Consider the following 21,098-nt stretch of genomic DNA (forward strand, 5'->3'; position numbering starts at 1 on the left):
GAGAACATGCAAACTCCGCACAGAAAGGCCCTCGCTGGCTGCTGGGTTCGAACCCAGAACCTTCTTGCTGTGAAGCGACTGTGCTAACCACCGTGCTGCCCAAGATGTTTATTAAGATGTTTATTATTAGCATATAATAAAACCAGTCCCCCCAAGATTCCGCGGGCCCTTTTTTTTTTGTGGTTGTTGCGGGCTAAAATGTCTGATGTTGCGGGGGGGTTTCCAAAAAATTACGATGAAAGTTGCGGTATTTATAGGTTTTTGTTGCGATTACATTGCGGGAGAAAGTGAAAGTTGCGAGAAATTGTTACATTTTCTCTTTTTGTGATTAAAATTGAGTGACATGTTAAATATTAAGTTATTACTGAAAAACTACTGATTAAGAAAAACAAAGACACTGAGAAATGAGAAACATCTTTACCAATATAAAAGATTACCAGGACTACAAAAATGCAGAAAAATAGGCTTTACTGATCCAAATGCACCTGTTGGTTCAAAAGTCGAAGTGCATAGAACCTCACAGCACAACATGAAGTTACCTTAAAATATAATATAAATGCCTCAGCTTTCATGTAAGAAAAAAAACCTATTAATACTAGTACTGTGTGCAGGCAGTCTCTCCTGAAGACTAAATTAAACAATTATAAACTAATAAAATAAATGGCTCAGGCTTCATAGAATTAAAAAATCGATTTGAACAGAATCTCACAGTATGATGCTGAAGCTGCCTAAACAATGGAAAATAAAATACCATTTTGGCAAAAATGTTGGCATCCATTAACTTCTTGTATTAAGTAAAAAAAATAATGTGAAGTGCACACAGTCCTTCACTGTAAACATAACACTTTCAGTCACAGAATTTAAGCCTATATAAACACTGACTCGCACATGCTGCTTCTCTTGAACGTATACACGGAAGTAAGGTGGAAGGTAGTTTTTCGACGTCACCTTAAGACGACGCCAACGATTGGTCAAATTTGCGGGAAAGTTGCGGTGATTGGATATAATTGCAACACCGCCCTGAATTCGCGGGGATTGGTTGAATTTGCGTTGAAGTTGCAAATCGCAACATCGCGAAATCCTGGAGGGTCTGTAAAACCCGTTAGAGTGTATGATGTTCGTGGTGGGATCACCCGTTCAAAAGGTTATTTTTCTATGTTTAAGTTTGATTTGGAATACTTTTGTGTACACCCCTCGCCAGCCTCCAAAACCTAAGTCATCGAAGCAGCTTTTGGATCTTCTCAGGTGTAATATACGCTCACTGGCCACTTCAATAGGAACTTGTTCTTGATTTGAAGATGTTCTTGGCTGCAGGAGTGGAACCCAGTGTGATGATCTGTTGTTGCATACTGAGATGCTTTTCTGCTCACCACGGTTGCAAAGAATTGCTGCATCCTTCCTGGCAGCTCAAACCAATCTGGCCATTTTCCTCTCGCCTCTCTGATCAACAAGGCGTTTGTTTCCACCCACAGAACTGTCGCTTACTCAATGTTTTTGCTTTTCGCACCATCCTGTGTAAACTCTAGAAACTGTTGTGTGTGAACCCCAGGAGACCAGCAGTTTCTGAAATACTCAAACCAGTCCATCTGGCACCAACACTTATGCCACAGTGAAAGTTACAGAGATCACAATTTTTCCCCGTTCTGATGTTTGAAGTGGACATTAACTGAAGCTCTTGATTTGTATCTGCATGATTTGATGCATTGTGCTGCTGTCAAGGGATCGGCTGATTAGAGAACCGCATCAAACAGCCAGGGTATGGGTGTACCTAATAAAGTGGCCGGTGAGTGGATGTGACTCAGTTGTTCCCCTCCAATATGTGTTCTGACTCCTCTAATAGCTAATGTTATAATACCCATGGCTAATATCTGCCTATTCTTCTTGATTTTATTAATGACAGTAAATCAAAAATCACCCCACCCAAAAAACCCTCTGGTCTGGACACTTGAGAGGGTCTCCAGACAACCCACTTTTCACCTCTGAAGTGAGAAACTTTCTTACTGACCTTTTTTTTTTTTTATCTCCGTGTGAAATGTTTGAATGGTAATAAGTATCCACTTCATAAATCAGGAGGAGAGATTAACAGTTCTTTGACAAATAAAGCTTTAGTATTACTGTAATTTTTTACAGTATTTCAAAAGCCCACTGTAATTAGAGGCAGGATGATTTGATGATAATGATGGCATATTTTGAAGACTGCTGTCTAATTATTAGTGTTGGGGCACATGGTAAATTGGTATTTGTTTGTGCCTCATCTTTCATATTGCAGAACAAAGCCATCTGTTGTAAATGGTTCAGAATACCTCAGCATATGACAGGTTGTGCTGAATAACCCAAACATACCATTTAAAGCATGTTTCCTGGTATTCGTTTATATGCTCGTATTCTGTGTAGGCTGAACTTTCATTCAGACATGAGTTCAGACTTTAGCCATGGCACACGTTGTTAATAATTATTTATTAGAAGGATAAATCCCTTGAGATGAACCATTTAGTTTTCAAGTGGGTCCTTATGGTCTAGTGGGTTGAGGTTGGGCGCAGTTGACATAGTTTTAGGAAACGCACAAGCATGGACGAGGCCCAATTAGGCAAAAAAAAAAAAGCTTGTACTGCACCCCTCCCCTCAGCTAACAGAGTTAAAGGGGATCTAAAGGCAAATTTTTTTTTTAAAATCTAAATTCTATTTATCTCATTTTATAAAATGTAGGAATGCATTTCTGACCGCTATTTTGTCACTGCTATAACAAGTTATGAGTGTCTGAAATATGCTATGTAATATCAGTCCGTACGTCAAAGCAATGGCTGTAAACGAGATTCGCTGAGACCTGTGCGAGACATTGTAGGATGGAAGTAAAACATGCAGCGGAAATCGAAGTGACAAGCATCTGCCAACGTTGTCAAAGATGCGTGCGCACCCTCCTTCGAATGCTGACGTAATCAAGCTGGAAGTTTTCCCTGTGTCTGAAATTGCTCCCTACTCACTATATAGGGCACTATATAGTGAGGACGCCGTTTTGTAGTGCTGTCCGAAACCTTAGTGAGGATTCAAGGGCAAATACAGCCCCAATTACATACCGTATAACGGCGCCCAAATTACGGGCTTGTCAAAGGGCCCAAAATAGAACATACGAAAATCGCCCAAATGAGAAGAAAAAAAATCCTGTTTCATAAGGGTGGAGAACCCAAAATATTTTTAAGTTATTGTTAAATGTCATTTTTTGGCATATATATATTTCAACTTGTTGTTCAGTCGCTTCATAACATGAAGTGAACATGAAATGCGTCTAGCGATTACCGTAAACCGTGTCTGAGTCTCTGACGTCTGAATGTCGTAAAATATACTTCCTTTGTTTGTTGTGAAATTCTTAACGATTCATGATAACACGTGGCTGTCGGTTTGTGATACTGTTGATAGTATAGATTGACAAGTGGTCGTGGTAGACCTAAGACAACTGGTAAATCACATGATAAGAACAGCAGTTCATATATTCATGGAAAACGCAAAATCGATGGCATTATTAAGTCTACAGGCGGGGGAATGGAGAGGTTTATCACACGACAGAACAGTCAGAAGACATCAGACGATATTGTTGACAAGGTCGAGGTCATTGACTTGTCGTCTGCAACAGCTGCCTTACAGTTGCCAGGTACGCTATGGATTTTTATTACATATTTTATGTGAGACTTTTATGTAATCTGCTTTGTACCAGCTTATTTTTAAACTTAAGTGAAAATAATTTTTACCCCATTTATGCCCAAATTAATTTATACCAAATTATATTGGAAGTTGAATTGAAATAGATGTGCGCCCAAATAGATGCTGTGATCATAATTAGGCTTACAAAATATAGCATAAGCTATTATATCAAGTACTTGATTTTTTTATGTGGTTATATTGTATATTAATATCTTGTTTTATTTTAATTGATATATTGTTGAATTGACACATTCTAGCTTTTTTGATATGTATCAATAGCTTAATTTAGACAGATACATATGTCATATTTTTGATATTTTGATTGTTCTAGATCATTATTGTTTCACTGTTTGAGATTTTAAAGTTCTCTGCTGCTCATACTCTTGTGCAAATAGATTGATATTACATATTGCTTCCCATTTTTCATGCATATAAAAAATTCATGAACTATTTTTATCTTTTTAATTTATTCAGAATGTTGGAGAAAACTTTTGACTTTTTAGATACAGCACTACTTTATACTTGCACATGATTATGTAATTTCTATTATTTTTATTGCTAGATATATTTATAATTAGTTTAAAAAATTACTAAAAATGATATGTCAAATTTTCTGCACACTACGCGCAAAAATAGTAAAAAAAAAAAAATGTTGGCTCGCTGCACTCGCCATGGTGCCCAAATTAAAAACCTGTCTTTGCCCCTGGGATTATGTGGGAAATGCGCTCAGTATAATATGCATTTATCACAAAAATACATGCATGTATTTATTATTTTGAAAACCCACCAGCCTCCTGATCTGGCACGCTTTAATTGTGCGATAGTAATGACGTAAATACCAGCGCGACGGACTTGTCCTTATCCTGTCATCCTTCCAACTCTTCTCTACTCCACGTTGGTTCGAAGTCATATGGAATTATCTCCATCACTGATGAAGCTGGCAAATCTCGAAATTAATCTAAATTGGAATGATATAGCGATCTGGCTGCTGTGTAAACAGTTTTCAAAATGGCGGCGCTGACCCTTCACGTGTGAAGTCTCGCACAAGTCTCGTGAAGATCGTGTGGATAAGCAACGCCTGCTTTCAGACCATACAAACTGCATTCAACATGGCTAAAAACCGAAAAGGCTGATAAGTGTAGTATAATATGCCAGTACGAGTCACGATATATGTAAGGCTACTAAAACCGAAAGCGTAATTGAATAACACGTTAATTAAGAAATAAAGCAAGTTTAAAAATGACTTCAGTTCCCCTTTAAGATGCATGTTCTCGGGTCCTTGTTGAGCTTTAGGCCCCTTGAGTAATTGAAGGCTTTTCTCTTTAAGCCTAGGTCACAACCAGCCATACGTGCTCCTACGGCCGGTCTGCGTGCAAAGAAACGCACGGAGGGCGCGCGTGTGACGTGCTGATTTTCGAGCCGTAGACTGGCCGCAGACCGGCCGCAGAGGTTCTTTGTCATGTCAAACAAACTCTACGGGCGCTTACGTTTTTTTCAGGTTGCAAGACAAACTTGCGGCCAACGTGCGTCTTTCTCCACGAACAAAAAAAAAACGCAGCGATTTGGGAAACGCCAAAAATCGCACGGCCAAAAAATCGTACGTCTGGTTGTGACCTAGGCTTTAAGATGCCTCCTTTTTCACTTTCAGCATGTAAGTAGCAGACAGTGATTGTAGATAATGTAATATCCTCATCACTCCAATACCTTTTTATTTAAAAAAAGAAAAGTGTGCCAATGGTAGATTCGTATCCACAGTATTTTCTAGTTGTAGCATCATTACTTGATAAAGTACCAGTGAATAAAAGTGGCATAAGTGGGGGGCTATCCTGTCCTTAATGGTGTCTGTTTGGCTTTCAAAAAAAATTCACGGTGCTGTTCTGTAGGGCCAATTTGTAGTCTTCTCTGTAGCAAAAAGTGGTGGGGATTCCCTCTGTCCTCTCACTGTGGTGAGATCTTGTGTTCCTGGTGTCACGGATGATCCTCCTGCTCAGCTGTACCCTGTGCTGAGTAATGTAATCCAGGTGATTGGGCAGTGACTGCTTGTCATGTGCTCAATGTCATTACTGACTCAACACTTTAATCCATCTACTTCTCACCTTCAGCCCATCATGCCAGTCCTCAACATGGGAACGTTTGAGTTACCAGAACACTTAATAGCAAAAACACCTCATGAAAAGGTGTAAGTAACTTGCGAATATTTGGTGGCCAAAGCTTATTTCAGATGCTTCAGAAAGGTGTAAATAAATAATTCTAGGAGGCATTTACACACCAAAGGATGCTTTATTTCGTAAATGGGGGGGGAGGATTTAGCATGCATTAGGGCTGTGCCGATAGACAATGCCATCGTCCATCGACGATGGTGGTCATCCATCACGATGGAGAGCCACCATCGTGATACCACGCCCCCTCCTGTCATAAACATGCATATACGGTATCATCTGGGCCTATTTAACCTAAAAAGTTAGTTTTTTGTTAGTTTAGTTAGTTAGTTTTGTTTAATATATAAATGTATTTTATATATATATATATATATGAGTGATTCCACGCTTATGGGTACTGAAATGGGGACATGAACTTATTTTTAAAAATTCACCTAAAACCATTTCTTTTTTTTTACCATCAGGTCACAAAACATGTAATCTTTAATGAATGATATGTTAAAAGATAACTTTCATTTTCTGAGATGTAATAAAAACATATTTATATGCCAAAGTCAGAACGTAACAGAAGTGTTGTGGACATATATATTCTCAATTTTAACAATGTAGAATTACTTTTTGAAACATAGGAAGGTGATGTTTTAGCAAATATAATTAATAAACATGTGTAGTAGAATAAACATACACATTCTTTCAATAAGATTAACATGGTATATAGCTAGATTGTAATTAATTTGTAACAGACGCGAGATGGACAATCGTAACAGAAGTAATGGAACAGACATCATTTTGGAACTCATAGGCTTGACTTTGGCATATAAATATGTTTTTATTACATCTCAGAAAATTAAAGTTATCTTTTAACATATCATTCATTAAAGATTACATGTTTTGTGACCTGATGGTAAAAAAAGAAATGGTTTTAGGTGAATGTCCCCATTTCAGTACCCATAAGCATGGAATCACTCATAATATAATATAAATAAATCATTATAAAGTAATACCCTATTACCGCTTGTTCACGTAGGCTATGGTGCAGGGACGTGCTAGTGAACATAACATGTGGTTACACAAATACAGTATGCTACTAATAATAAATTTTGACTTCATTTTTTAGCCTACACTATATTTTTAATGTAAAATTTATCATGTTGTTCAAACAAATAGCCACTATTAACGACTTCAGTCGGGAAATATTGCACCTTATCAAACGGCAGTGAAGCGCAGACTTCGGCAGAAGTCAAATAACTTTAATCTGGTAAATAGGCCTACTTTCAGACACAAAATGGTCCACTCTAAGCCATAATGTCAAACCAAAGGGAAGAATGAAGGTGATTCTGATAAATGTAAAGACGGTAAAAAAAAATTAAAAATAAATAAATATATATATATATATATATCATGATTTTAAAAGCTGGTGCAATAATTCAAACACTAATAAATTTGAAAAATTAGCGTGTTCAAGTGCGCACTAAAGGCCGAAACGCATCTTCAATTGATATGGTGTAAATAAACAATGAGTAATAGCTTAAGTGTAGGTTCTTCTCATAGTTTGAATACTAGTCTTTCATTGCTAGAGCAGATTAATATCTTGCCGTGATCAGTGAGTGCTCGGGGAGGTTCGTTTCCACCTGCGCTTTGCGCAGCTCATTTCTCCGAAGCCAGCTGTGCGCAAACGCAGTGTTGACTGCTCTGCAAACTCCAAACGCTCGGTCTGTACTGGCCCTCTGTTGCGCAAGCGAGTTGGTTATGGCCAGGTTCAAATTGTTCCCAAAACAACTTAACCACGGCCATTTCAATTGCCTGATGGCTGTGACAATATTCGCCCCGTTGTTATGCAGGTGATCTTTTTCTCCTCTATTTTCCATTAGGCAAGTGTCTCGTGCAATGCGTCTTCTAAATTGTCCGCTGAATGTGTCTCTGGCATGAAACTCGTCTGCAGGCATTTGGACTGCATTGCCCACTCTCGGTCCACATAATGTACGGTAGCTGACATATAGGGCATCATGTTGCAGCTGGACCACATATCCGTGATCAAGGCCAAATATTCCACATCACCTAGCGCTTTTTTTTTCTTTACGTGCCAAAGCCTCGGATGAGTATCTAATACTTTTAATAATAATAATAATAATAATATTTAATAACGTGGTATTAAAATCCCACCCCCACCCACGATATGATCGTCCATCACAATGTTTGCACTGTAAACATCGTCGATGCCAATTAAGGGGATATCGCACAGCCCTAGCATGCATGCAGAGGTGTTTCATCAGTGGAGGGGAAAAATATATTAAAGTACAAAAATGTCAAGTTACAGATTACTACTATAAAAATCAGTAGTTTTGAAGAGGAGTCTGCAATTGTTTGTTAGAAAACCACTGGAAGAGAAAATGGAAAGGGTGAGACCAGTGAGTTTATACAACAGCTTGAATTCTATAACAGGCACACAAGATATTGACAACCATAGTCTAAATAAGAGGAGGAGGTGGGTTCAGGAGCAGGACAGGCCACAGAGGACCACAGTACCCCCTGTGAATTATGTGCTAACTGGAGCGTGTAAGACCACCACGGGTCTTGACCGCTCCAGTTCGCTGAAGCATTACAGCGTCCACCTTGTGACAATGTACAGTACCCACACATTGAATGCACAGTAGATTGGAGGATGATACAATGGAAACTTGTACATCCAGTTTAATTGGGGGGTAATTTTTGGTATGAACAGAATGATCAGTGAGGCATCTACTGATTTCATAGAAATGTGAGAATTTCCAGAACACCAGACATCATTCATTGAGAATAATTACGTCAGATATTTTTTTTGCCCCCCCCTAGTGCTTTGTCTAAATCCTGGTTTTCTAGTCTCTTATTTTACCAAAATGAAGTATCTAGTGTATATATTTATATTATTAAATACTCTTGTTATTTTTGTATGTTTTCTGTAGGCCCGCCTGCCCCTACCTCCCTTTTCCAGCCACCACGCCGGCCCGGCTTGGGCACAGTGGGGAAGCCGATTCGCCTGCTGGCCAATCACTTCCAGGTGCAGATTCCCAAGATCGACGTCTACCACTATGACATTGAAATCAAGCCAGAGAAACGACCCCGGCGGGTCAACAGGTGAGATTTGACTCCAAAAGGGACAAGTCCGAGAGCAGAGATGATCATTGTTTTGATATCGCTTTTTGACAGTAGCATTTTCTTCATTGTGTGTGCGCAGAGAGGTGGTGGACACCATGGTGAGACACTTCAAGATGCAGATATTTGGGGACCGGCAGCCTGGATATGATGGAAAGAGGAACATGTACACGGCTCATCCACTGCCTATCGGGAGAGACCGGGTAAGCGGTGACTTAAAGTTGCTATTACACTTAAATCGCCCTTAAAAAGGCATTTTTGAGTGCAGAAAGATGACTTTTGTTCAAGGCTGTGTGTGTGTGTGTGAGAACTCCTGGACACTGTGTCTTTTGTTGTGGGAGAAATACGGTTTAGTTTTGGAGCTCAGTAAGGCTGTGCTTGGGTCATGCTAACTGTCCTACGAGTACATGGCTACTTATTTATTTCTGAGTATCCCACACCAGCTTGTACAGCAGATGTGCTTTTGTGTTCACTTCTTCCTTCACTTAAAATTATACTGCCACCATTAAGTAGTATTGAACCTTGTCTCGTGAATACCACATGCTCTATGCCCAGTCACACAAGCTTACACTCGTTTCAGTTGAATTCTCTGTGATCGATTGTTTGTTTTTCTTGCAGACGTCAGGAGCAAAATGATTTGGTGAAATTTAGGAAACGGCAGTAAAATATGCTTTGTATGTTTCAGGTGGATCTGGAAGTGACACTGCCAGGCGAAGGGAAGGATCAGACCTTTAAGGTTTCTCTGCAGTGGGTGTCGGTGGTCAGTCTGCAGATGCTCCTGGAGGCTCTGTCCGGTCACCTGAACGAGGTTCCTGAGGACTCCGTGCAGGCTCTGGATGTCATCACACGCCATCTTCCCTCCATGAGGCAAGCTCATGCTATGCTGATTTAATATTCCTCCATATTTACTTTAGGAATGCACTCTGAGAGTTAACGGTGGACCAGTTAAGAAAAGATCCTTTTACTGTTTGTCCCAGGCTCATTTTTGCTTGATAAGACATAATAGGTTTCAATATTAAGGTTAAAGTTAGAGCACTTTTGGTAATGTTTGGTGACATGCAATTCAGAAAACTCAGCTTCTTGCAAGGGGGGGTATTTATTTATTTGTAGGTATATGGCTTTGGATGTAAAAATGAGCTTGTTTGTTTGAGGTTTAATTCAGTTATCTTCATGCAAAAAATTTGGTAGTTTGAGTTGGTGACTGTTGGTGGATGTGTGTAAATGCACTGATTTTACATCATTCTGAACACCACTCTGTATACTTTATTGCAGGTACACTCCTGTAGGCCGCTCTTTCTTCTCTCCCCCTGAAGGTTATTACCATCCGCTAGGTGGAGGAAGGGAAGTGTGGTTTGGGTTCCATCAATCTGTTCGTCCAGCCATGTGGAACATGATGCTCAACATCGATGGTAAGAGGCCTTTGACAGAATCTGCAGCTGTTCCAGCAGCCCCTTCTGCTACTACCTTTGCAATCTTTTATAGTGAAAGAGTTATTATAAGCATTCTTTTGTTTCCCAATCCAATAGTTTCAGCCACTGCATTCTATCGTGCCCAGCCAGTTATTGAGTTCATGTGTGAGGTTCTAGACATCCAAAACATTAATGAGCAGACCAAGCCCCTTACAGATTCTCAACGTGTCAAGTTCACCAAGGAGATCCGAGGTGAGTCGGCAGCTCCAGTTTGGACCAGTACGCAAACTTGTCATTAACTGTATGTGATGGGAATTGAGTGTTAAATTAGTCTCGGCTTTAATCAAGCATAGTTTTGAGTGTCTGTTTTTCAGGGTTCTTGGCATGTTTGACATATTTTTGCATATGGTTGTGTTCCTGTGTACAGGGTTGAAAGTGGAGGTTACACACTGTGGGCAGATGAAGAGGAAGTACCGCGTGTGCAATGTTACCCGCCGCCCAGCCAGCCACCAGACGTGGGTCTTTTTAACACCATTTGAGACTTAACTTCCTGTGCAAACATTCCCTTAAATAAATACTTGATGCATAAACTGCAAGTGGTTGTTTAACTGGAAGCTTTTTATTTAGTTTTTTTTTAATCAGTGAGTGTTGACTGTGTGATTTTACTGTACTGTGAAATAAGGACCTGTATTATGAAATCCATATCAATAAACCTAAAAACAATCACTCTTGTAATGAATAAACCTCTTGCTTTGCCAGGTTTCCCTTGCAGCTAGAAAATGGACAAGCCATGGAATGTACTGTAGCTCAGTATTTCAAACAGAAGTACAGTCTACAACTTAAATACCCCCATTTACCCTGCCTTCAGGTGGGGCAGGAACAAAAGCACACGTACCTTCCCCTTGAGGTGAGCCATCTTATTTATTCTAGAGCTTTTTCCGTCTAGGGCTGCATGATGTCTAAAATTGTAGCCCTTGGAGCTTAATTAAACATGAGTACTAGAGTCATATGAAGGATTATCTAAGAGAAACAATATCAACTCCAAATTATACTGCCACAGTTCCAGCTCTATGGTCTGACACACTTTGCCTGAAAATGCGGCTCCTCTTCAGTAGTTTATGCCAGCCAAAGTAAAGTGATTCCCCGCCATGTTTGATCAGTTTGTATGATAATTCCATCAAGCACATCTAAACTTAAGTTTTTGTCCATTTCTGCAGGTCTGTAATATTGTAGCAGGCCAGCGGTGCATAAAGAAGTTAACTGATAACCAGACTTCCACCATGATCAAAGCCACAGCCCGCTCAGCTCCCGACCGCCAAGAGGAGATCAGCAGGCTGGTGAGTTGCACTGCTTTACCTCTGGTCATTCCTGCACAGTACTGTTCTTTATAAATCCATAGTCCCTCAATAGTGTTCTCAGCATTTTTCTGTATTCCAGAAGGAAACTGAAGTGACTCAAGCTTGGCCTTTTTAAGGAAATTAGGAGAAGATAATTTAAGTCTGCTGAAGAACATTGACAAAACTGTGTTTATTTATTTATTTAGATTGTGTAATTTGACCTTACTAAAAGTGTTAAGGATGGCATGAAGAAGATTCAGTACTACATTACAGCTATAACTTATTTGTTGAAACTACCAGCGTGCTTAAAAAAAATGCACACAACATACCATGGGTCTGGGTTTAAAATTATATTTAAAAAAATGTGATCTTGGTGCAGTTTGTTTAGAGAACAGAACTGATTCTGCAGCATTTGCAATTGTGCTACCATTGCATAAGAGTGTGCCACTACTCCTGCATAAGATGCAAATATATTTTACTTTCACCACACGTACATGTGTGCATGCAGCTCCTATGCAGCTGGCATTGTTCATGTACTTGCTTTCATAGTTTATCTACATTTGGAAGATTAAAAGCAACATCCACTATATGGCAGGTCTGAGCCAAAACATCTCGTCCAAGTTGAATTTCATAGCAATTTTAAGCACAGTGATGTTAAACACACTGATGTGCTCCTGTTCTCTTTAAAACTTCCTGCTGGTGCTAGACTGCCTTCACTGTTTACATTTGGTATCGCACAACACGGATACGAATGAGGACGTGTTAAGTAACTATAGGATGCGCGTGGTGGCCGTCTTGCATACACGTAATTAACAGCAAGTATAAATCAGCCTTACCGTGAGTTGGCCTAGTGGTCAGCGTGTGTGCCTCTCAGCCGGGATATCTACTCGTGGTTAGGGATGGCGAAAACTAAAAAAAAATCTTGACCGACCACCGAGCCTCATTAGCCGGTTAAAGTCGGTTAACCTATGAGTTTAACAGGGATGCAAACGGCGCGCCTTTTGGCGGATGCCGCTGTTCTGATAAACGGTCCTACATCCGCGAAGCGTCCTAGGAGGGGATGTCAGACATGTCTGTCGAGCAGTCCTACATTGCAGGAAATCCTACAGTGTGATTCAACTTTAACTTTTAGTCATAGTTCGCGGTTTTTCCCTCTGCAAATAACATGCTTCTACATTGATACAACGTCCACCAACCCTGTCAGAATTCATATGAATGTAGGACGTTCTGACAATTCAGACGACTCTGTCAGAATATGCTTTTGCATTCATATGAATCTAGGACGCTCTGACTCAATTGACCCTGTCAGAATATGTAGAATTAATAGTTTTTTTTTGTTTTTTTTTTGTCACTATTCACAAGTACCATTTGCTCTATTAAAATGAGTGTAGGACGTTATTACAATTCAAATGACGCCGCAGAACGTTCTCACAACTCATATGACCCTATCAGAATATGCTTCTACATTAATAAATGAATGTAGGATGTTCTGACAATTCAAAAGACCCCTTCAGAATATGCTTCTACATTAAAATATGAGTGTAGGACGTTCTTACAATTCAATTGATGCCGCAGGACGTTCTGACAACTCATGACCACGTCAGAATATGCTTCTACAGTAAGTAGGACGTTCTGACTATTCAAATGACCATCGGAATATGTTTTTACAATATCTGAATGTAGGGTGTTCTGACACATGCTTCTACATTAAAATACAAGTGTAGGACGTTCTGACAGTTCAAACGACCTCGTCAGAATATTCTTTTACTTTAATATATGAATGCAGGACTTTCTGACAACTCAATGACCATCAGAATATGCCTTTACGTTAACATATGAATGTAGGAAGTTTTGACAATTCAAATGACCCCACCAGAATATACTACACTCACTGTAAAAAAGAATAAGTTAAGCTTACTTGGAAAAAAAGGTGGAAACTCGTTGCCTCAAATAAATGAAGTAATATAACTTGTTCTCTTTCAAGTTATCTTTACGTTTGATCAGATAGGTCAGAAGTTGAAGCGCTTTGGTGGAAATCGTGAAGGGGAGATATTTCAGATGTATTGCAAGACTCACGCAATGGTTAGAAATCAGCATTATGTTAGATTAAGTAGTAAAGATTGAATGCACGCTGTTAATCTGCACCGTTTATTCTGCACTGTTTATAGCACAGCTGATGTAGGACAAAAATCTGTTCAAATGCCAAGAAATGACATTTTGTGCTCTGCGCATGTGCAGTGGGGCTTTGTAGGACGCATTGACGTGTAGGACAGTTTATCAGAACACCGCCTTTTTCACAGCTGAATCGTGCAGATCCGATTTTTTGGGGGGGGGGGCGTTGGAGTGTCTGAATAATTTCAACGGCATTTGCTTATTTAGTAATTTTAATACAGAATTTACTCTGATGAAATTATTCAGACACTCCAACGCCCCCCCCCCCCCCCCCCCCCAAAAAAAAAAAAATCGGATCTGCACGATTCAGCCGTGAAAAAGTCGGCATCTGCGCCTTTAGTTTGTGTGGAGAGATATGATCTGCAATAACATGCATTGTTGGCTACAGACCGAAACATACTTTCAGAATGCACTGGCCAAGGCAGGACTAAACTCGATGTGGCTTCTAATAATAATAATAAAAATAAAAAAACAGTATAGTAATTTGTAAGCTAAAAAGCCTGTGTCTACACTTTTCTCTCGCCGAGTGGCAGCTGTTTTCAACTGGGGCGGGAGGGCAGGACATGACTGAATGGGTGTTTCTCATTTGTCAGCTGTCTTCAACTGGGGCGGGAGGGCGGGACATGACTGAATGGGTGTTTCTGATTTGTCAGCTGTCGTCCTTACACCGCATGGCATGCCCCAAGCGTTTACAACACAGAATTCCAGGTTCTCCGCTCCAAAATCGGCAGCTTCAAAATGATTTTTTTTTTTTTTTTAACCGACAACCAAAAAAAAATTAACCGGTTGACGTTGATTCGGTCAACCACCGGTCAAACGGTCATCGGTTAACATCCCTACTCGTGGTCAGGTCATGCCAAAGACCATCATAAAAATGGTACCTCCTGCTATCTGGCAAGGTACACCACAATACAGACGTGAGTAGGGAGTCAAACTCACGGTTACCAGAGGACTAGCGTCCCCCCCACGTCACCCTAGCTATGTAATAGGCGAGAAGCCAAGGGCAGGGTTCTCCACTTTTCAAAAATAAAAGATGGCGGGGCCCTGGTGGGGGAGTGGAACCCCAGTGGGGGGGCCAGGGGGACGAAGTTCCCCTGAAGCTGACGGACTTTGGGCTTTTTTGACAGTGAAACTGACCAATAAATGGATAGGAAATGCTAAATCATTGTTAAAATCATTTTACAAAAAAATTAACATTCTTACTGTACAGATCATCTTTGTCAATGTGAAACTCATTTGACATTTCAGTTGAGACTGATGCGCCTGTTGCGCATCCCTGAATTAATTATATTTTTTTCTGTGTGTGAAAAATAAATGAACTTCCATGCATAAACAAAATACCCAATTACAATAAATGCATATATTATTTTTTACAATACACATAATGTTAATTGGGTGAAACCACTCCAATCCATGCACAAGCTGGTGCGCGTGCCTGAGACTGGCCCTACAAAGCCACCCTTGCCTCTGTAGTTCGGGTCCTTTGATCCAGGAACCCAGGAGTCCTGCAGTAAACAAACAGTGAAGCAACGGGAAAATGTAGCTCTCGCCTACATGATCACAGATGCGTAAAATAAAAGACCTGAACTTAACTAGTGTGTGTGTGTGTTGTTATATGATTACTGTAACTGTATATGGTCAGAAAAGACGACTATAGATAAGCGTAACCATTGCACAATAACACTACAAACACCCGCAAAGTTATTTAGCTGCTGGCTAGCTGCAGCTTGTAGCTTCCAACGTTACTATGTGTCGGCATAGTGTAATGTGGTGCGGTGTAGTGTAACGCAGGGATAGACCCGTATGCATTCATTTAATGTCTGCCACGTGTTAAATAGTTACAAAATTATAATAAAGCGAATACTTTACGATTTATTTGGTGTATACTGATGAAGCTACGGGTGTTTTTTGTTTTGTTTTGGGGGGGGCCACGGAAAGGGTGGCGGGCCAGAATTATAACATGGCGGTGCACCACTTTAAAAGCGCCCGTGGAGAACACTGCAAGGGCTACTGAAACAGAGCTTGGTGTTGCCTGATGTGGCATGGGAAAGACTTTTTAAATCAGCCTTCATTTACTGTGACCATAGATGTACCATATGACCTCATGTGCACACAATCTACAGAAGAAAAAGAAGGAAACTATGTTGGAAAGCTGTAAATGACCCAAACGCCAGTTTGTGGTGATGATAAATAATAAAATGGTTCTAAACCTATGTTTATATTTTATGTACAGTACTGAGTATTCACTTTCCATTCATTCATATATAACCATATGATCGAATGGGATGAATGAGTCGTTGCTGTATGTACCGTCTCACTCACAACTCACCAATGACACACAGAATGTATTTATTTTGACTTATAAACTTCTATCAGCAGAACAACGGAAGTCATTGCAGTAGCTGATTGCTTTAACAAGCCATTAATATTTCTACTTGCCTTTACAGAGCATAGTGTGCTAATATATGATTTTAAAGTTTTATACTAAATAGCAGTTATTTTTGCTCATGATTTATTTTGTTGAACTTCTCATGTGCTTTTAAATCCACAATTAAAAATGCAGACAAGCCCTCAATTGCAAACATGTGCTAGGAAGCATAGCTTCTGCAGCCTGCTACAGTGTGATAGGAGTTTAGTAAATATTGTTTCTAACAGAACTAGTGAAAGATTTCAGTGGGAATCTTAATTCTAACCCAGAAATGGTGATTTAGTATTTCATCAAGTATCTTATGAAGTTCTGGGTTGTAATGAAGTAACAGCTGCCTGTCTCTTTGGAATCTTCCTCATTATCTACCACAGAAATGTCCTGGATGCCTGGAAGCTGCCATCTTACACATAATGACTAAATGTATTTGTGATCTCTCGGTTAATTTTTAACCCTTTACTACAATGATACAGGAGCCACCTGAAAACTTTGTCTGCGTTTGCAGCTAAAGCAGCAGGGGACAAAAAGAGGAAGGTGAAGGGTGCATTTGTTTTGGGTCGCAGTTAGTTTTGCTTCACACCAGCTTTATCTAAGTGAACCTTGAAACTAGAATAGAAAACAAGAAGGTGCGACCGTGGGCTTTTTGGATGATGATAATGGTGGGGCTGCTCATTATTAAGTGGTGATAACACCAGACCTTTGCCCATGTGTGTTTTGGGGGTGTTTAACTGCTTTGTGGTGCGTCTTTGGACTGTAGTGCACAACTAGAAGGTATCACATGATCATTTAGTCTATATGGTGCTAAAGTCTGGCTGTATCAGAGTGGAGAAAACTAAAATGGGTTAATTGTGTGGGGAAAAAAAAAAAACCTACACTTTTTGTACACATTTTTCATGAGTATATTTTCCTGTCAACAGGAAGGTTAAATAATAAGTGAAGCAGAGAATGTAGTGTCTCCATTTAAGATTTTCTTTCCATTTGTAGGCCATCGGTTTTATTTATTTATTGTATGATGTAATATTTTCGTTCTTGCCAGTAATGCGTGTAAAGACCATTTTTATGTTTTATCTGCAGTGTACAGCAGTAAACATCTTTCCGTGCACATTTTATCATGAGAAACATAAGGCACATGGCTTATGTTAATTGTAATAATTATATAAAGTAAGCTGCTATGCTTAGCTGGTTCTGCAGACTGCAGCTAAAAAGTTTATTTGCTATGTGTTTTAAAATGTATGCTGTTAGTGGATGGGATAGCTCCATACTGTCATACACTTGAGCCTTTGTGGTAAAATATATTCTCTGTGTGTGTGTGTGTGTGTGTGTGTGTGTGTGTGTGTGTGTGTGCGCGCGCGCGCGTGTGCTAGGATTTTCTTGTTTTCTCTGAATTTATACAGTTTCATGTCTTTTTAGGTCAAAAGCAACAGCATGGTGGGTGGCCCTGACCCCTACCTTAAAGAATTTGGCATCGTGGTGCACAATGACATGACTGAGGTGACGGGGCGGGTCCTCCCAGCGCCCATGCTGCAGTATGGGGGCCGGGTGAGTACAGACACTGGGAGGGACTGTGGCAGGGTGAGTACTGGGGCACGGGTGCAGGGTGAGTACGGGTGGGGCCATAAACACAGGCGAGTGTGTGTGTGTTTTGTGATTCGTGGTGGGGTGAATGGACTAACCAAGAGGAGGATGATCAGACTCGTGTGTGTGTGTGTGGGGGGGGGTTGTGTAATCTGTTACTTAATTGATACTTGTGTGTATGCGTGAATCTCTTTTGGCTTTTTGTTTTATGGTAATTTGATTCTGATGGAGAAAATTCATCATTTCATCCCTGAATTGAGTCATCATTTTATTCGTGCTGTAAAGATCTAGCTGTATGAGGTGTGCTTTGATCAATCAAGTTACTGGCTAACGGAGTCTTATCCTCTTCCTCAGGAACGTATGGAGCTTTTGAAAGACTGCTTTTCTGTTTGCTCAGAGTTATTTGCAACGCTTGAGTTTATTAATCATTTGGGCTGCCCCCCTAGTGTTTAGGAATGTAGGCTCATAAAATGTAAAGAGAAAAGCAATCTCTCATTTTTGTTTAACTTCACAGTACCATTTCATTAACTGATTGCATTCAATACTTTAATGGTTTGCAGTAATCTTTTAACTGTGTAATTTGTAAGTGGGATGAAATGTTGGGTAAAACATGAACCATTAATTAAAATGCGTATTGGCTTGATGTGTTAACCACTTGCTGTTCTAACGTGATCATCTCCAGTTTTCAGTGTCTATACTTTATTGCATATTAAAAGTAAACAACCAAAAATGGGGGGGGGGGGGGACATCCTTGGCACTTAAGTCATGCTGTTTATTTAACCTTTGAAGCAGAGGAATAAGTAGCTTGAGTACTGAATTCCCTGAACACTGGAGTTGCTTAGTTCCTACTGTATGTGTGTTTATTTAAAATGTGTTTAGGATAGACAGCTTCATGCTTAAGCAACATGTTTGGACACTGTTATGCCTAGTGATTGATTTTATATTTGTTTAATCATGTTGCAGTTGATCAGCCCTGGCTGGAGTGATATTGATTTGAAATGAGTGGGAAGTTTTGAGCAAAAAACAGGCCATTTGCAGGAATTGGTCACATGTCAATTTTCCCCATAGCAACAAGCCCATGGTTTAGGTTGGTTTATTTAGCACTCATAAGAACAATGGTGCAAGCAGGGAACGAAGCCCGAAGGGCTAGTACAAGAGTTCCACCCCTATCAATAATCAGCATCAATCATTATGATGATGGCTAAAAAGTGAACTTTAAAAAGTAAGGAGACAATGTACAAAATAGTCGTTGAAAAATGGAAAATATAGAAACAAAATACAAAAAGTGAATAATAAGGAGATAAGGTACATAATGAAAAGAAACATCAAAGAGGGATGATAATCATGGAAAAAGGACACAAAAAAATAAATAAGTGAAGAAGTGAGGCAATGGAGAGGGCAGAGTAGATGCGATGACTGGAGGATTCATGAAAAGGTAAAATGTATTTTAAGCTGCTTTTTGAAGAGTGAGGGGGAAGATATGGATCTTAATGGGAGAGGTAGTTCATTCCATAGCTTAGGGCCTCTATAAGATGTGTTGAATTGATGGTGTGATGTACTAGAAAAGGGTAAGTATAGATTATTATTGTTACTACGTCTTGTGCGATATGAATGGACATCTGATGTGTAGATAAAGAAATTTTGGAAAGTGTCAGGGAGATCTTGGTTTTTGTAAATAAACTTGTGAGTGAATAAACATATATTTGGTACATACCGTAAAATACCAAATAATAGCCTGGGCGATTATTTGTCTCAATCACGTAAGAGACCCGGCGCGTATTAGAGACTAGGCGGCTATTTGGAACAGGCGATTAATTCCTTCTTCACAAACACCTTCCCCAAAATCTACCTCAAAACGGGGAAAAAATCATTCTCAGATAGGCCTACTTTTAACCAGTATAACTTAGTTTGTTTAGAGTTAGATTACAGATAGCACGGTGCCGACTTCGGGGAATTTTGAAGACGCAGAATGCATCTTCGCATGGCACAGTCGGGGTGGATAAAGGATAAATCGCACACCTTTTCCTGTTAATGACTAGTTAAGTGCATGCTTTACAAAATAATCAAGAAACCACACCATTGTCTGTGCGCAGCACTGTGATTTAATTACTCTGCAAAGTTATGGTCACTTGCTATCACCCTCACCCATGCAGCCTCCACCCTTTGCGCTTCGCGATGTCTGTCAATCTGAAATTGCATGGAGGGCGCGACGCTGAAGCAACATAATTAGGGTGCGAAGTGTCAAACCAAAGGGTTTTTTCTTATGCTGAAAAATAAGTGACCTGCAGTGGCTACATACTGTCATCTTGCATCACGTTTCTCTCCAAGACATCTCCCTATTTGGCCGATATGAGCCTATTCCCCGAGTGAGTTGGTACGGTGGCTCGACCCCGTAGAAAACTTAAAGTTCGGATGAAAGTTAGTTGAATAGGTTACTGACTTGTAGGCCTACATGTTGCCTGCCTGACGCGTGCTTCTGCCCAACTTGCACGACAGATTACTTGTTGAAAAGGCCCCTTGGATTAGATTGGCCGTGAGCAGACTGAAATGCATGTTAGAACGCTCTCACCTTTTTTGTAAAGTGTCTTCCAGATCCGAATGGGTAAGGGCAAGTGAAATGGTATAAGGTCTTTAATAAAACTCAGTGTGTGCTTTGACGCATGCATTCGGCAATTTAGGTCGTTTAACAGAAGCAGCAGTCCAACCTTGGAAGCCTGCAGTCCTCAATGTCACCACACACGCTGGCTTTCGTTGGGTATACCCAAAGGGGTGGCTAAGACATCTGTCAAAAGTTACGGAGTTGCATTCCTCAAGAAATATTACGGTAGACCAAGATTATAACATTGAAATGGCATGTTTATTATCACGTAAGTTACGTGTAAGTTACGTGTCATTCTGAGATGCGCAGATAGACAGTAAAGGGAATTCCGAATTCCCTTTACTGTCTATCTGCGCATCTCAGAATGACACAGGACAATGGGCGAACTAGATTTTTTTTTTTTTTTTTTCCCCCAGCCACGGCGCGCCGGAAATCCGGCGCGGCGCGCCGGAACGCTATCACCCCTGCGTAACAAAATGTTGTAAACAGTATTATAGAAATAATTTCATTTTGCATTCATTCATTCATTCATTCATTCATTCATTCATATTGTTTCGGTAGAAAACTATGCAATGCAAAATCGTTTAAAAACCA

General features: G+C 40.0%; 1 protein-coding gene across 2 annotated transcripts in view; it reads left to right on the plus strand.

Moving 5' to 3' along the window:
- Positions 1 to 21,098, plus strand: part of ago4 (argonaute RISC component 4) — a 34,460-nt gene that overhangs the window by 1,705 nt on the left and 11,657 nt on the right. Inside the window, exons 2-11 of one of the 2 annotated variants that reach the window (XM_060942996.1) lie at positions 3,530 to 3,646; positions 8,798 to 8,969; positions 9,070 to 9,190; positions 9,673 to 9,854; positions 10,260 to 10,396; positions 10,514 to 10,648; positions 10,824 to 10,911; positions 11,156 to 11,303; positions 11,614 to 11,733; positions 17,741 to 17,902. In XM_060942996.1, coding sequence (XP_060798979.1) covers positions 3,530 to 3,646; positions 8,798 to 8,969; positions 9,070 to 9,190; positions 9,673 to 9,854; positions 10,260 to 10,396; positions 10,514 to 10,648; positions 10,824 to 10,911; positions 11,156 to 11,303; positions 11,614 to 11,733; positions 17,741 to 17,902 — 1,382 coding nt within the window. The remainder of the gene's footprint in view (positions 1 to 3,529; positions 3,647 to 8,797; positions 8,970 to 9,069; positions 9,191 to 9,672; positions 9,855 to 10,259; positions 10,397 to 10,513; positions 10,649 to 10,823; positions 10,912 to 11,155; positions 11,304 to 11,613; positions 11,734 to 17,740; positions 17,903 to 21,098) is intronic. The other variant, XM_060942997.1, reaches the window with a different exon arrangement.

This window comes from Neoarius graeffei, chromosome 16, assembly GCF_027579695.1.
Source record: "Neoarius graeffei isolate fNeoGra1 chromosome 16, fNeoGra1.pri, whole genome shotgun sequence".
Taxonomy (NCBI): Eukaryota; Metazoa; Chordata; class Actinopteri; order Siluriformes; family Ariidae; genus Neoarius; species Neoarius graeffei.